The following is a 16,219-nucleotide window of genomic DNA, read 5'->3' as shown; positions in this document are numbered from 1 at the left end:
GAACAGTTGAGTATGGCAATAGATACCATTGTTTATGTACGAGCTGTTTGCTACGGTTGTGTGCAGTACTGGAAGAACACGCGAATTATTTGCTAAATCTCACGGAAAGAAAGCCTATTCCTTCTGACAGAGTCTCCTAACGTTCCTTCCAACTAGCTTCAATTATAGCGAAACCCGAAAACTAAAGGTAAGAAACCGTACGATCGAAAACTTCAGTAATTAATCGTAATATTTTTCCTTTTTTAGAATTTTTAATGAAAATAAAATCTCCGTTCGAAAGCGAAGACCACAACTCCACAATTACGATCGCCGTCGATTCCGGAAACGGAAAGTCATATTCAAATCTCGATCTACCTCGGTAGATTAAAAGCTTATCTTTCCATTAACGATGATTGATTGTGATAGAAGCAGCACGAGGGTTGACGATAAGGTTCCAGTGGGTTACATTACATCGCCGGTTCAACGCGCTGACACACGCACTATAAACTGGAGACTGGACCGAGGGTGATACGCGCTTTTGGGCTGTTATCTATCGTACGGGGCTTGATTCATCGACGGTGCTGCTGTCGACGATCGATTTATATTAAGCTGTGTGTCTGACCGGGTGGATGCGGTAGTAGTCGTGATTCGGTACCCGTAACTAGTTCATCGGCTCGGTTGGCAAGCTAAGCAACACAATGGTGGTCGCACGCAAATGGATTTACGTGAAGCCGTTCGAAGGACTGCCCAAGGATGAGAACTTTCGGCTCGAGGAGGAAACGTTACCGGAACCGGGCGATAATGGTAAAGACTGGTGAACTGGGGGTGTTACCGTACATATGCTAACGCTACCCTGCATTCTGGTCTACGCTTTCCAGAATTCATTGCCGAAGCCGAGTTCCTGAGCGTCGATCCGTATATGCGGCCGTACATGGCCAGCTATCCGGCAGGTTCGCTGATGATTGGCGGCCAGGTGGCAAAGGTAACGGCAAGCCGTAACGCTGCCTATCCGGTCGGTGCGTACGTCTTCGGTAACTTCGGCTGGCGGACGCACACACTCGTCAATCCGGACAAAGGGCCGGACGATAGTAAACCGTACGTGTTGCCGTCGTTCGGCAAGCATCCACGGTCGCTCGGTGTCGGTGTGCTCGGGATGCCGGGCAATACGGCGTACTTCGGGTTTTTGGAAATCTGTCGCCCGAAGGAGGGCGAAACGGTGGTGGTGAGTGGTGCGGCCGGTGCTGTCGGCAGTGTGGTCGGTCAGATAGCGAAGATTAAGGGCTGCCGGGTGGTTGGAATCGCCGGTACGGACGATAAATGTGAGTGGTTGCGACAGCTTGGGTTCGACGCAACGATCAACTATCGGACGGTCGGGCAGGAAGGAATCGGCGCGGCACTGAAGGAGGCCGCACCGAAGGGTGTCGACTGCTACTTCGACAATGTTGGCGGGTACATCTCGGAAGCGGTGCTGGGCCAGATGAACCTGTACGGAAGGATCTCGGTGTGTGGGACGATCTCCAACTACAATGATGCCCGGGTGAAGGTATCCGATCCGCAGCGCGAGTTCGTGTTTAAGCAACTGTGCCAAGAGGGCTTTATCGTGACGCGCTGGAACAAGCGCTGGATGGAGGGCATCCTGGCGAATCTTCGCTGGATCGAGGAGGGCAAACTGACGTACCAGGAAACGGTTACGGACGGGTTCGAGAATATGCCGACCGCGTTCGTCAGTATGCTCACCGGTGGTAACACGGGCAAGGCGGTGGTGAAGGTATAAGTGCAGCGTAGAAGGTCATCAACAATCAACTCGCGAATAAAGTCTGGAGATCAGTGTTTCGGTGTTAAACGCAATCGCAGCTCTCTTTTATTCACGCTCTAAACGACTCGACTACGAACCACGGTACGTGGAATAACCGAACGGATTGAGGAGCAGCGGTATGTGATAGTGCTGGGTCGGATCGGCCACGGTGAATACGATCTGCAACGGGAGAAAGAAATTGAAGCCAAAACGGGACACTTGAGCGGCTATGTAGTGAACTTACCTCCACAAACGGATAAAGACTTTCTACACTTCGTCCACGGAAGTAAAGTCCAACGTCGAAGTATAGCTTGTACACGCCCTTCTCCAGTCCCGGTTGACCGTCGGCGAAGAAGCTGCGAAACCGGCCGTCACCGTCCGTAATGCCCGTACTGATCTTCGTCCAGGCCTGGCTGGATGTACGCTGGTACAGCGTAACGGGTACTTCGGCCGCCGGCTTACCGCGCGTCGTATCCAGAATGTGCGTCGACAGGTTCTGCATCGTGTCCGTGATGGTACTGTTGTCCGTGTGTGGATTGCTGCTACTGATGGATGCTGCTGCTGCTGCTGCTGCTGCGCTGGATGGCACGGAATCAGCGATAAGCAGAAGCGTCAGAACTGTTGACAGTGCTGCCAGCGCCCTGAGCGGCGCCAGATGACGGCTCTGGTACCGTGCGCAACCGGACTGCATCTTGCCTTGATGGTTGTTAGATTCTGTTTTGCGCTCTGCGTTCGGTTTGTTTGTCAAAAACCGCACGAGGGTTAGTTTATTATCGCACTATTCCTTGCCTCTCTAGTGTATTTATACAATCACGCAACGCCTCGGACAAACACTGGACGCATCGATAAAGCGGGACAAAACATATACGCTCTAACTTATCGTACGACTTGTTTTGGAAGTTCCAGAACATGTAGGAAGATAACGCGGCGTTGATGTTCGACCGATGCCCTCGCCTTCGATGATGATGCCCTCGCTATTGATAGTTTGAGTGTGTGTGCGTGTGCGAGTGTTTGATTGCGCTTCTTCCAGGTTGTGGTGGTGTGCTCGGCGTTTGCTCGTTGCTCATTTCCTGGTCAAATTTCTTCTTACTATGATATGCTGTTACACTGTTACTGATTTGGGATGCATCATGCGCCTAACGTTGTACACGTCTTCTAGATGTATCTATCTTATCTGGATGCCTGGTCGCAACGGTTTTGGAAGCCTCCGGGTGTCACATCATGTTGCGAAATGAGGGGTCAATGAGTAGTATTTTTTGGGGAAAACAATATAGACTATTTTTGCTCACCTACTAAGCGCAAGGCTTTTTGAGAGATATTTAATCTTGAGGATATACGGAATGGTCGAGATTTAAATTGACTTCAAGGTAGAATCTAGTTGGGGATTGGGTTATTGACGGTTTTGAAACAGCAAGCAGTGTTGAGGTTATGAGACATACTGGATTTTACTAACTTAGGACATCGTTGTCCTAAAAAAAAACTCGAATCTAAGAAGATATCTTAAGTCATCAAGGAAGAACGATGTAAAGTGGAAAGATGTTAGTTTGATAGACTGGGAAGAAAACAATGTTACAAAATCGTGGGGGAGATGAGTTCGGGAACAAACTCTACAACTTCTAAATCCTTTGGCTTTTCGATAAATATCGTATCTTCGTCGAAAATGCAGTTGTCGTCAACATTGTAGGTGGAGTCTAGGATATCTTTGCTGCAGAAAAAAAAAATCAGAATCTGGACATCGAAGGACAATTGTTTAAGGTCCCTCCTGCAACTTGAGAATCTACTAAGTCAGATGAAGTAGAATTTTGTGGAACGTGTCACTTGAGAGATATTAGTTTGATAGACTGAGACGACAACAGAAATCTCCGCTACAGTATGGAAAGATTCCTATTTCCTGCCAAAATTTGGGCTAGCTTGATTGTTTGATGGTAATATGGTGATGACCCCTCCTTGCCGGTTGATCTCAACCAACCCATCACGGACACTTCCAAAACCAGGCTCAGAGCTCAGCACAGTTTACAGTACAGCAGTTATCGTTACAAAATATATACTTTCAATAATAAATAATACATGGAAAAATGGCAACACTTGCTGTGTTGTCTGCTTGGGATTAATTCCTAGCTTGCTTCTTCGTGTTTTGGTCTTACAATGAGTGCTTAACTGTTTAAATGATTATAAGTGTTGTAAGCCACAGTTTCGTGCAGTTTAAACATAGATGACCTCATCGAATGTGTACCCTTGATAAATATATAAATGTTTGAATAGGAAGAAGTAGAATACTGTTAGTTTAATGTCAACATTGTGTGTTATTTTTTTTTTGTTCCTGTTTCTTCCTTTCTTGCTTGCGTGTTTTTTCTGTTTTTTTCGGTTTTTTGATTTTTGCATTTTTGATAGAAGTTTAGGAAAAAATTCTGCTCATCATAACTTTACAGCGTATCATTCATAACCATGCAATGAAAAGCGTAAGAAACTAACGTTAGGTGATGGTATGCATTCAGCCGATGTTAACGCTAGACGAGTCTGCGAGTATCTTACCATAGTTGGATTCCTTGGCCAAGGATACGGACGGATCCTGACGGCTGGTACTTGGCATCGGTTCCGGGTTGCTCCAGGTTGGCTCTTGCACTGGGTCGGCCACAGGTGTCGGTTGGCGCTCGACGGGGAATGGCTTCTTTTCGGAAAGCGGTGTGTCAGGTGTTTTAACGCCATCTTCCTCCTTTTTCGGTTGATGAGTGACATCGGGTGGAAGCATATTGTTCCGCAGTATCCCGAACGATGCTATGCGCATTGCCGTTTTGGGCAGATTAAGCGTCGATGGACGGATCGCTTTTTTATCTTTGCTGGACGGTATGAACGGTACGGTTGGTGACGACTGGTTGGGTTCTTTGCGCTCCTCGTCTGATTTACGCATCACGGACGGGCTGAGTCGGAAAGTTTTGCGAGCCGCTTGACGCTTTGCAGCCGTCTGCTGGTCGGCCGTGGCAGTGGACGGATCTGGGTTGGTGGTGGCAGGTTCACTACCGGATGGTGTGAAGACCGGTGACTCCTTCTTGTCAGCGGTTGATTCGAATGTTTCGCCATCGGACTGATTGCTGACCGGTGAGGTCAGCAGGTCAGCCAACATGGCAGGCGTTGGGTTCGGCGTTTTGAAGCAGAACGGTTGTCCGACCGGTATCTTGTCGGTGCTTTCGTCCAACACCTGCACCATCTGAAACGATGCACGTTCGCCCTGCGAAAGGTCCTTCTTCGAGGATGCGAGTGAAGGAGGCGGTGAGTGAATCGAGACATTCGGTGGTATCATAATTTCGTTCGCCGAGACAGCGCCCGGTTGAACGATGCGGTAGGCGTAGCTTTCGCCGAGTGTAGTTTCCATCGCGTCATGGTTACTTACGGAGACACGGCCGTACCCCGGGTAGGACAGCATCGGAGCACCTTCCTCGGCGTGGATCTGGTGCGACTGTCGAAAACGGGCCATCAGCCGTTGGAGTCGCTTAAACTTCGCCATCAGCAGCATGAGACCGAGGAAACATTCGGACATGAGCATTATGAGCGCAAGGACGCGAACCGCTAGCACCAGCTCTTGGGCCAGCTGGTTCGCGATGATGCCCAGGGTGGTAAGCAGCAGTCCGAATCCGGTCGTAAACAGCTGCATCTGCAGGTAGGGTGCTGAGGCGTAGCCTAGCAATTCAAGTGCTAACGCAGCGCCGTACATAATCATGCCCATCGACACCAGGACGACACTCATCTGCACTGTTGAACGAGAAAGATAGCATTAGCTGAGCACTGTCTGAAAAGCTCTCCAGGAAAGCTGGGTGTTTGTGAAACGTTGCTGAAATCTTTCAACCGGCTTCACTATGGGGTAGCAAGCGGACATTTTCAAAATATAGGTCACGCGAAGTTTGCCGAAGTGTAAGAGTGATGTAATGTGAAAAATATTTTTTTTTTACTAATTTTCTGTGCTTTAGACATTGTCCCCATACCTTTTTTTAGTACGGAGTTGCTAGGTTTAAAAGAAATATTTTTTTATTCTTCTTCCTTGTCATTACAGCCTCTAAAGGTCTCTCGGTCTGCCATTTCTGGCATTCGGTAGCTTGATTTTACCCGTAACAAAGTAGTCAGCCCAAAGTATGGGGAGGCGATCTAGATTGAATTTGAACCCCAGTCCTGCCGTGTGAAGACCGACGCCGCTGTCGCCTCGGCGCAATACGAAGGTGCTAGGCTTAAAAGATTTTTTTTATTATTATCATGGGCACGAGTTTCATTCTTTACGTCTCTTCATTTATTCTACAGCCGCATATGGCAGCATGGCTCAGGATAAAACCAACCGGCGCAATGAGCTCTATCGGAATCTCTGCCAAGAACCAGATTTGTAAGAAAGACGTTAACCAACATCACATGTCAGGTGAAGGTGGATGGATATCTCTTCGGACTTTTTCCTGCTAAAACTCAGGATCTGTGCCAGATGGATTTGCTTGCCTGTCTTCTGGCGTTAGCGAGAGCCAAGCGAGACGCGGAGATAGAAACTTTGGAGCTCATCTTCAAGTTGATCCAGATCTTGGTATACGCAGACGAACATCTCTCTCTCTCCTCAAATCCTGAGCCAGGCGTTACAAAACCTTAGTTGTTGGACATTAACAAAGCCCAAATCTAAAATAATGGTGGCATTACCAGTAGTCCAGCTAGCAAATACTGATTTCAGCAGAGGTTATGTACAGTTAAGTGAACTCAAGGTTTGAAGTTGTTATAGGAGGACGTCTGATCAAATTCATTCTAAATTTACTCACTGATCGTACATTTCAAGTTCAAATAGGTGCTAGCACATCCCAACAAATAAAATAAATTCCAGAAAACGGGGTCCCACAAGGAGCAATCCTATTACCTATCCTCTTTCTTATTAGATTGGAATCCTTAATTTCATATATACCTCCTAACTTTCAAACCTTTATCAAACCCAATGTAAGATCAGCCAAAATTCTTGCAATCGTAATAGACTCTCGTTTAAACTTTCGTCAGCACTACCTGCACATAAAAAAGTATCAAAGGAAGTTTACACCTTTCGCAGCTATTAGGTTGCGGAAGAATGCGATCGTCTAGCAGGGCTCCTATCAATATCTTCAACAGTTGGCACATACATAAGCTACGATACGGTGCTGAATTTGTCACAATTTGGCCACAATAACTTTGGCTGCAAACTGATTCCTTTTCACCAATCCGCTTTAAGAAAAGTAACAGGTGCTTTTATAACCAGCCCAAATAATGCTGTTTTGTGTGAGAGTGCTCAGATATCTTTGGCATGTGTTATAGTTATGATCATTGAAAATGATCAATGCAGCTGGCAGGTTTCTTGAAAAAGGTCTGAAAGCAGAGTCTTTGCTTGAAAGATCCAACGATCTGTTTAAACAGCTGACAGGTCACACCATACCAAAAATCGCCCAGTTCATCAAAAACTCCGACAGGTCTTGGTTTAGTAACAGTCCGCATGTCAGCTGGACTTTACACAGACTGCTTGGAGCGGGAGGTAACAAACAAAGAGCAATGCAACACTTCCGAAAGCTCATAGCTAAAGAGTGTGAGATCTTTCACAAGATTTATACAGAGATGGTTCTGTCGACGACAGCTCTGCAGGTTGTGGAATATTCTCCGTAAATACCAGCACCACCATAAAGCTCCCTGTAAATACATCTCTATTTTCAGCGGAAGCTATAGCCGTCGCCATAGCATCAGAGGAAGCCACAGTCACCGACAGACCTAACGTTATTTTCACAGATAGCGCTAGCGTTCTGAGGGTTTTGGAGAAAGGCAGTATACGGAACCCTTACTTGCAGGCGATTGATTCGGTTTCGGTGTCGGTAACGAGACAGCAGACCAACTTGCTAATGCAGGTAGACGTCATCATGATCAATCATGATGGTTTAACATGATTTTGTTTCATTACAGGCGAACCCTAGTACTACTAAAACAATAATCGCGCCCCTTTACCAGAGTTCGCAACAATTCGCTTTTGGTAGTCGACACCTCGTTGCGAGAGAACACGAAGAACGTCTCCCAGATGATCTTCGCAGGAGGACAATTCCCAGCATTTTTGTGGATAAATATGGCCGTCCTACCCCACAGCAGCTGTTCACAGACGGTTCGTCTTCGGAGGCGGGCACGGGCTTTGGTGTATTTAACACATGAACTGAGGCCCTCTACAAGCTTAGACAGCCATGCTCTATCTATGTTGCCGAGCTGGCTGCTATCTTTGATGCACTTCTAATTATAAGCGTAAATCCTCCGGATCAGTATTTTATATTCAATGACAGCCAAAGCGCTGTCGAAGCACTTAAATCCGTACAGGCATTAAAGAGCTCGGATTACTTTATCGAAAACATATTCGATATTCTTAGCTCTCTATTCGACAAAGCATTCAGAATATCGCTTATATGGCTGCCTGCTCATTGCGGTAATTCCGGTAATGAAAGGGCAGACTCCTTGGCCAAACGAGGTGCCTCCGAAGGCCACCTTATTGAGAGGTCGATTCCCCCTCACGAGATCCCCCGCGGTGCCAATACGCGACCATCCTGGGTCAGAAGGACTACGAATACGGGCGGATCCTGTTCGGTTTCGCCAAAGAGTTGGGAATCACCCTCTGCTTCCTTCCCACTTCCTATCCCGTAGTAGTACGCACTATTGATTGTCCAACCTAATATAGTGTCTTTTTCTTCCTTGGCACTAAAACCTCGAGAGGTCTCGGCCTGCCATTTCTGGCATTCTGTGACTTAATTTTACCCGTAGTAAAGTAGTCAGCCTTACGTACGGCCTGGCCGTATATATCATTAAAGTTTTAAGAGAGGCGAATGAAAAAAGCTTCGTAAATAAAAACATGCATACAATGTTTGAAGTTGTCTAAAGCTTCTCTTACTTGAGGTCAAAAGTCAGCATCGATTGCAGCACTGATGAGCCTGAGCATGAGGTAACTTCTCTACTCAAAATACCTATCACAACGGACAACGCCTATATAGAACTTTAAGACATACACTCTGTCCAAAACTGATTAAAATTCTGTTTGCCGCGTTCGAGAAGAAGATGCTCAGAAGGCTGGCCAAGAGGACCCTTATGTGTAGAAGAACAATGGAAGAGTCGCTACAATGACAAGCTCTGTGCCTATCATTCTGCAGCGCAATTAGACTTTTAAAGTTGTTCTTCTTTTTCTTCTCTTTGTGATAATACCTCACGGTTCGGTAATCCAGCTTCCTGGAGCTTCGGATATTAGTTCGTGATTGTGATCTACAGTCGTCTTAGAAATATTTCGACTGAAAACTGGGAGGGCTTATGTCTTCTTGCCAGACTCCGGTGGGCTAGATATGTCATGCAAATGGCCCCGGAGAGCTCGGTACGTCTTATGAGGCTTTCCACAGAGATAGACACCGATCGAACGGAGGTCTTACCAAATACCTGGAAGCATAAAGCTCTCGTACTAGCCCAAACAGTAAGCTTTTAAGTGCCGAAGCTCTGTGCCGCTGAACGTTGAGTGCTTTATAGTTCAGGCTTAAGTCACGTTGCATACATCACGGCGTTAACCTAAAACACTTGGTCGACATAAATCGCAGTGGAGTGGAAAGGTGGTATAAAATCCAAATCCTTTCCATTTATAGCATGCTAAAGCAATTCCTATAAAAAGGTTATTTTACCATAATGCAGGGTTTTACAGGCTAATATTTTAATGTCGACATCACTTTTCATTGCTATAAAGGGATATTTCAACTTCGGATGGATATTTCTTTTTCGTGTCGGCTTGAATTTCCTCCTTCGTCATGCCATATTTTTTAAACGGGTTGAAAATCAGTGCGATTTGTTTACAAACTCTACATACATGCTCTAACTTGATTCTTGCTTTTGATCTCATTATACTTACATGACATGTTATCTGTTCCGAATACAGTTGCTGGGATTGGTGGAAGAGACGCCTGTGAACGATGCAAAAGAAATATAATAACTATTAGCAAAGTATAAAACGTACGAATCATTTTGATTGCATTTCGTCATTTCTATATTCTAAGACAGCTTAAGTGCTGTTGAAGCCCAAAAATCTATTGCACTTCTTAAGACAATTTCGTACAAGTGTCGGTTCGAGGGCATCTCGGGAGATGGAATGTTCGAATGATATCTAGCACGTTCGGCGCCAAGCGCAAATCGGTATAGTTTCCTGCTGGCCCAAAAATCACAGAGCGCAACACCGAACAATGCAATCGCTCAGAACGCGCTTGAGATCTCAATGGCTTTGTTGGAGAGAAAGAGACAACATAGTCGGTGTTTCGTTCGTTCTAACAGAAAAAGAGTGAAAGAGTGGTTAGAAACTAAAAAATCTGCAAAAGACGCCAACAATAACAAAAAGTTTAGTAAAAAAAAGCACATTTTAGAAATGTGAAAAAATCAGCACGGAAAACCTGTGCGAAGAATGTGTGTTTCGTGCTACAGGAACAATGCCAGGATGCGGAACGTGATCATGTTAGGAAAAATATAAAAAAAAACAAATACTTTTTGTGTAAATTGCCTAAAGTCTCCGCAGATGTGTAAGAATTGTTTTTTTACAAAATTCACTTTGGTTTGATGTGAACAGAAGTTTCAATAAATAAAAAAAACCTAATTGAAAAAACAGTTTACTGCATTTTTTTTATCCAGTTAGAACAGCCATTGTTGTGTATTTAAATTTTCGCACTCAAACATTTAATTTGTATTTAACTTGCACAGGAGCGACACTCATGCGCGTGTTTCTGTTACCTATACTTGTATACCCGTCACCCATATTTGGATGACGCGGGTCCCTGGGAAACATACCTGTCACCCATATTTGGGTGACGCGGTACTGAACGTGCTAGGCTTAATCGATGCCGTACGGTTAGGACTTCGCACATGGATTACGCAATTTTTGGCAACGAAGCTTTCGTGTACACCCGGAACATGGTGCTAGCTCACAATAAAGATTGTCACTGGAACCAGGTTAGGTTAGGCCATCTCGAGCCTATGCGAAGGTTTGGGTGGAATCATCTTCTTCATACTACATGTCTGGGCCGTCCTTATTAAGTATGAAAAAAATCTTAAAGCTAGAGAAAGGGAGTGACTGGATAGTACAGATGATGTTAGTTGAAGACCTGCCAAGCGGTCGCAAAAAAAAAAGAATCATTTCATACGCTATTTTTTCTTGTTGCAAATACTTTCTCTACCTAACCTAGCTAGCCTGTCCTAATTATTTTAGAATCAAGTATCATTTACAGTCTGTGCAGTATTCGTACTTCTACCTGTTCATTGCTGAACAGAGTTCGGATCAACCCGAAAAACTGGGTCCAATGTTGGAAGCATGCCGCTAATTTGACGTTTACCGAGTTATATTGCGCAGCGCTGTAACCGGGGCCACATTAACTAGCACAGCAAAAAACAAACAAAAAATACATTGCGCTGTGACGGTCTCGTTCTTGCTGCCGGGCAGTGAACGCCCGGCCGCATGTTTGCCCAAGCACACGGGCCTTGTCTAGCGTCTATGCATGCGCGGTACGCATCGAGATTGGTCCCCTAACTGGGTGAGTTGCGGCCAATTACAAGCATTCCGCTCGGTAGTTCCCTACATCTGAGTCAACCGCACTTGGCTATAAAATGGTCGACACGGGCGGAGCTTTACCGAAGCGGGTATTTGGGGTGCAGTAATTTCCATTTCAATCTCGGAGTCAAATTTTGTGAATGCAAACAGTTCTCCATCTTAATGTCAAACGAGGCACTTCATCACATCAACTTCATTATGCGCGGTACTTTCTAGCGCTTGACTGAACGTGTTCCGATGACCGAAACAAAAGGGCTTCGGAGATTTACTGCGTAATAAAACTTGATTTAGGGGTAACAAACCACTATAGCTTCTCCAGATGAGGCGCAGTTACCCGTTCGCGTGCTTGTGTCATTCGCGGGTGGAATGCAATATTCCAGCAATTTTCCACGACGGTGACGCAAACTCTGGTCGGTGAGTCATCAGTTTGAAATGTAAAATTTTATTAAAAACTGTATACGCAACATCAATCCATAAAGGATGACTCATCGGTAGCTTTGCATGTTGAACAATAAAATTGCAAGCGAGAAATATCTTTTCTTTTAACCTTGGTGGAAACCTTTCATAGCGATCCAGTATTGCGTTGAGAAAAACGCGACCACGCCCTGGATACTGTCGGATTTTTACTGACAAAAACCTCATCCCTGCATCGTACCTCTAAGATTACCAACTAGGGTATTGCGTTTAGAATGACGGTATAGACGTATTTGTCCCATAAGACACGTCTCGGCGCCGCGCTACCGCGCTACGCAGCTCTCCCTGTTTAGGGCGTCTTGCGTGTCAGTTTACGGTCACCACCGGTTGCTGTATGAGCTAATGGGACTCCAGCACCTTAGGTGACGTACTGCCTGTAGGAAATATCTTAATTTACTGGATTGTACATAACAATCTTCATGTTAAACGACCCAATTCTAAAAATAGTAAGAGCCTGCAAAAAATATTGGCATCAAACATTCCCATAGTTTCTACAACGCATTATGCTAAAGATTTTTAAACGATAACTAAGACTAAGCTCAGAATTAGATTTTGTGGATTGGGAGCTAGCTAAATCTGGTTTGTTTGGGAGGAAAAATAAATCGTGTAATAGGAGACCGCTTCTTCTGATTACCATAATCTGTGATCTGTGAGTGTAAAAAAGCTACAGATACTGCGAAAGAAAATGGGTAGCTTGATTGCCTCCGTTTAACCAGGAACTGTAAAGCGTCTAGTGATCCGTACATTCAGGCAGTGGTGGGTCAAGATATTTGGAGGCCCCGAGCGGAATGGCTGTTGAGGCCCCCCTGACCGACGAAGCCCCGAGCGGCCGCTACTTCCGCTCCTAGGTTGTTCCGCCACTGACCAAACCGTATCCAAGGCGTGAGATCAACAGATCGTCAAGGCCTAATTGCTCCAAACTTGGTTACTACCAAGCCAGCTAAGCGTCCAAAGAGCCTTATCTAGTAACGCCCGCGCACTGATGATTTTATCTGACTCGCGACAAAATATCGGTAGAGTTCTTAGAGGAAGAATCTTGAGTTGAAATGTTCGTACCATATTATCGGCTGGCTTTGATCAAATTCAAATAAACCAGAAAGTTTTCAAACCCCATCCACACGTCAGTATCAAAGAAGAACGCCCAAATTATTTGACAATTGAGTCCTTTCCAAATCTGACAACATTTGACGCGCTAATTCGCTCATAGGTTTGTGGGATACCTGGCCTGCAGTTTTGAACTAGTTTCGTTCCAAGAAATGGGATGCTAATCTTCTTTCTTGGCCTAACGACCTCTTAGGTCATACCTGCCATTTTTGGATAACTAGAATTAATGATACCACGGTAGTTGGATAGTCAGTCCTCACTACGGGTGAACGGGCCTGATGGGAATTGATCCCCGGTCCTGCCGGGTGAAGACCGGCGCCGCTGTCGTGTCGTCCACCTGAACGTGGAACTATAAAAAGGCACAAGTGTTTTAGCTCGTAAAAGTTGGTCGGAAGGTGTTTGTAATCACTTGATTGGTATATTTCCAATCCCCGGGGGTTAATATTGTAAACAAAACCACATTAAAACGGAACGCTAACGACCTAATAATCGCTACCTACCGGATCGATAAGTTCACGCATGGTTTAGGTGCGACTTAAATGGTGTCACGTTCTGCACACACACACACACACACACACACTTTAAACTTCACTTGAACTGCGCACTTTTGATGGAACGATCCTCAAACACGTCACTCTAGGCTAGGCAAGCGCGTTAGCAGGATTTGCGACTACGCGGTTAGAATACTGGATGGAAAATGATTGTATCGTGCCGCAACCGGTTCGTACTACGCTCGTTCGTACAAATAACGCGATCGACACACACTTACGCGCACCGCCGCTCGGTGAAAGGCTTCGGTGTGCGGTGAGGTTCGTTATGTCCCCTTCACTTGTGGGCCGCCGGGAACGTTCGGCGCTTCAAAACCCGAGCGTCGGTTGTGAGTGTGGGTGGGCTCGGTATGGTTGCACTTGCAGTATCCAACGACACGACGGCGTGTGTTGGAGCTTGCGAGCAGGCGGTGTGTGTGTGTGCTGGAGACTGTCGGAGAACAAAGGAGGCAAAGATGAAATAGGGGGGAAAAAACGGCAATCATGAAGCAATCGCGGGTCTTAATTGTGGAGTATTTCGCTAGAAAAATGATGCATCATAGACGCGAAGACAAAGGGAGACAGCAAACTATCGAGAGACACCGCTAAGGAGGGGAGGCAAGGTGTGGGAGCGTGGGGCAAAAGCGAGCGGGTCGGGGTGTGGCAGAAAATGGCGAATAAAAGACTTGCAATTAATTTTTTATTTGGTCTACCACTGTGTGTTGTTCAGGAATGTGTAGCTTTGACCGGACAAACACCGGACAAATTGGTTCCTGAAGCTCAAACAAATCGTAGATGCGAGGTGCAAATCGATCGTAGTTTACAGATTTTGATAAGCTGGTTGAAAGGTTTTTGCGACCGAATGTAGATAAAAGATAAATCAGAGTTTTAAGATATTGATTTCTGGCGAGGTATTGATACGAGATCTGTTGTCCAGAGGAATAATTGAATTTGGATTTTTTTTTTTTTTCAAGTAATAAATGAATCAAATGAAATAGCCTCTTGGTGCGATCGTGATCATCTGCGCCAAGGAACTTCGGCCTTCCTAAAAGCATTGCGATCTCCTCTATCCGGGCGCACCAAATAGCCATAAAATGGTCACATCCTTGGGATCTCCCTCGTTCGCCCGTGAGATGCAAGATATTGGCTTCTGTTGAGGTCCAAGTTGGGGCACGTAGGAGGGTGAACAAACCGAAACGTGTCTTGGTCCACCTTTGGACTTTGCCCTACCGTTGACCTATACCCCGGATAATCTCGTCAGGGCTGGGTGAAGGGCTTGGCCGTCCAAGGCACATAAAAAAGCCATAAAAATGTCACATCTTTCAGATCTCTCTCGTTGGCCTGCGAGCATCAAGAAATTGATAACTGCCGAGGTGTTGTTACTGCGGCAAGATGTAAACGCATGCTCCACAGAAATAATTAGATTTGAATTTTTTGCTCCAAATAACCGTATGGAGGGAGATGGGCAAATCAAAACGTGTCTTACTCAGCCATTGGAGTTTGGCCTGCAGAAGACTCTACCGATCTCCTCCATCACGGGTAACCTCGCCACCAAGAGCAAAGGGTTTGGTTGTCCAAAAAGCCATAAAATTGTCACATCCTTTGGATTCTCTCCCTCTTTCGTCGTTAGTCCGCAAACATAAGTTTAAAGCAACAAAAAAAAAAAAAAAAAACAGTAGCTCACAACACACCCTATGATCACGTCCACAGCTTGTTTACACAAATGATCAAGTTTCTCCAAACCAATGGACGGCAGTGTTTAACTTCTAGCTCCCCTTCCCGCAGACCCTTATCTCCACCACCCTAACTCTCCTTCGCCCCACATCAGGCAAACCATATTAACGCTTCGGAGTCCGTTTAATGCGATGATGCGCAATATCCGACCGAACTCCGGCAAGCGTTGCAAATGTCACGTACGGCCACCATGTTTTTGTGGCTGTTCTTCCAATGTCCATCTTAACGTACGGAGCTGGTTGAGCATTAGTTTTGTTTTTTGCTTAAAATGGGAAACCTCTCTATTTTGTACCTATCAAAATGACAGTAAACGATTGATAAACAGGTTACTATTGACGATGTCGGTATTCCGGCAGACCCCTAGGTTTAGGTGGAGTATCTGTCTCAAGGGTAATTAACGCTACATGCAATCCACCATTTTTGTGCCGTACGGAAAGGTATGGTGTGGGAATGAAACCTCACCTCAGCAAATTGGACGTTCGTTAACGTTTGCCGAGGACGAACAAGGTTAAAAAAGGAGGCGAAAAATGCAATTTGCTGTCGCCGAACAGTTTATGCACCGAACTCAGCGGATACCGTGCGAACGAGCAACAGTGCAGCCTGCAACGAAATGAAGCTGATGACGGTGAAGAAGATCTAGAAGCAGAATTCTGGGCAGGACAGAAGGTAATTGACAACTGGAGATGAGCTAATTTTGTGTGTACTGGGTGTGAAGATTCTTATCGCGAGTGGTCTGACGTTATGACATCATCCTTCAGACATATTCAGAGCAACAAAATAGTCTTTGCTACATCTCCTTAGCAATGGAGACCTCAATCGGACACCGTAGCTCTACTTTTCTTTTTTTTGTTATTCATCAAGAACGGCCCGGCCGTATTGCTAGCTCTACTTATTTTATCGTCATACAGTTCTGACGCAAGCTACAGAACAAAGACCCTTTGTTTAGCTGACGTTATTCCCCCTATTTCCTGAAGTAGCGCAACTGCTTGGTCTGCCAAATTGTGGGGACAATCAATTCGTAACACACTTCTGGTC

At 45.6% G+C, this 16,219-nt stretch overlaps 3 protein-coding genes across 4 annotated transcripts; 1 reads left to right on the top strand and 2 right to left on the bottom strand.

Moving 5' to 3' along the window:
- The first annotated feature begins 29 nt into the window (after positions 1-29).
- LOC118510652 (prostaglandin reductase 1-like) lies at positions 30-1,827 on the top strand. Its single transcript, XM_036052780.1, has 3 exons — positions 30-187; positions 247-783; positions 858-1,827. Exons 2-3 carry the CDS (start codon positions 678-680, stop codon positions 1,751-1,753), a joined length of 1,002 nt encoding a protein of 333 aa, XP_035908673.1. The 5' UTR covers positions 30-187; positions 247-677; the 3' UTR covers positions 1,754-1,827.
- LOC118510695 (5-hydroxyisourate hydrolase) lies at positions 1,810-3,166 on the bottom strand. The gene is made up of 2 exons (XM_036052876.1): positions 2,019-3,166; positions 1,810-1,954 (listed from the first exon to the last, which is right to left on the bottom strand). Exons 1-2 carry the CDS (start codon positions 2,463-2,465, stop codon positions 1,865-1,867), a joined length of 537 nt encoding a protein of 178 aa, XP_035908769.1. The 5' UTR covers positions 2,466-3,166; the 3' UTR covers positions 1,810-1,864.
- Positions 3,167-3,414: 248 nt separating this feature from the next.
- On the bottom strand, positions 3,415-13,609 carry LOC118510638 (eukaryotic translation initiation factor 4 gamma-like). 2 transcript variants are annotated; one of them, XM_036052690.1, is made up of 4 exons: positions 13,424-13,609; positions 9,666-9,717; positions 4,307-5,521; positions 3,415-4,008 (listed from the first exon to the last, which is right to left on the bottom strand). In XM_036052690.1, exons 1-4 carry the CDS (start codon positions 13,442-13,444, stop codon positions 3,977-3,979), a joined length of 1,320 nt encoding a protein of 439 aa, XP_035908583.1. In that variant the 5' UTR covers positions 13,445-13,609; the 3' UTR covers positions 3,415-3,976. The 2 variants fall into 2 exon arrangements, with proteins under 2 accessions (XP_035908583.1, XP_035908595.1); XM_036052702.1 differs by lacking the exon at positions 3,415-4,008 and adding an exon at positions 4,155-4,195.
- Between the last annotated feature and the right edge of the window lie 2,610 nt (positions 13,610-16,219).

This window comes from Anopheles stephensi, chromosome X, assembly GCF_013141755.1.
Source record: "Anopheles stephensi strain Indian chromosome X, UCI_ANSTEP_V1.0, whole genome shotgun sequence".
Taxonomy (NCBI): Eukaryota; Metazoa; Arthropoda; class Insecta; order Diptera; family Culicidae; genus Anopheles; species Anopheles stephensi.
The sequence above is the reverse complement of the archived record's forward strand: the minus strand, read 5'-3'. Positions and strand labels throughout refer to the sequence as shown.

Bases quoted from the DNA above. Each gene is read 5' to 3' on its own strand.
- LOC118510652 (XM_036052780.1), top strand. From the start codon at position 678: ATGGTGGTCGCACGCAAATGGATTTACGTGAAGCCGTTCGAAGGACTG. The intron at 784-857 runs GTAAAGACTGGT...TACGCTTTCCAG, and splicing joins ACCGGAACCGGGCGATAATG to AATTCATTGCCGAAGCCGAG.
- LOC118510695 (XM_036052876.1), bottom strand. From the start codon at position 2,465: ATGCAGTCCGGTTGCGCACGGTACCAGAGCCGTCATCTGGCGCCGCTC. The intron at 1,955-2,018 runs GTAAGTTCACTA...CTCCCGTTGCAG, and splicing joins GTCTTTATCCGTTTGTGGAG to ATCGTATTCACCGTGGCCGA.
- LOC118510638 (XM_036052690.1), bottom strand. From the start codon at position 13,444: ATGCGTGAACTTATCGATCCG. The intron at 9,718-13,423 runs GTAGGTAGCGAT...CATCGTTCACAG, and splicing joins TGCGTGAACTTATCGATCCG to GCGTCTCTTCCACCAATCCC. The intron at 5,522-9,665 runs GTAAGTATAATG...CTCGTTCAACAG, and splicing joins CGGAACAGATAACATGTCAT to TGCAGATGAGTGTCGTCCTG.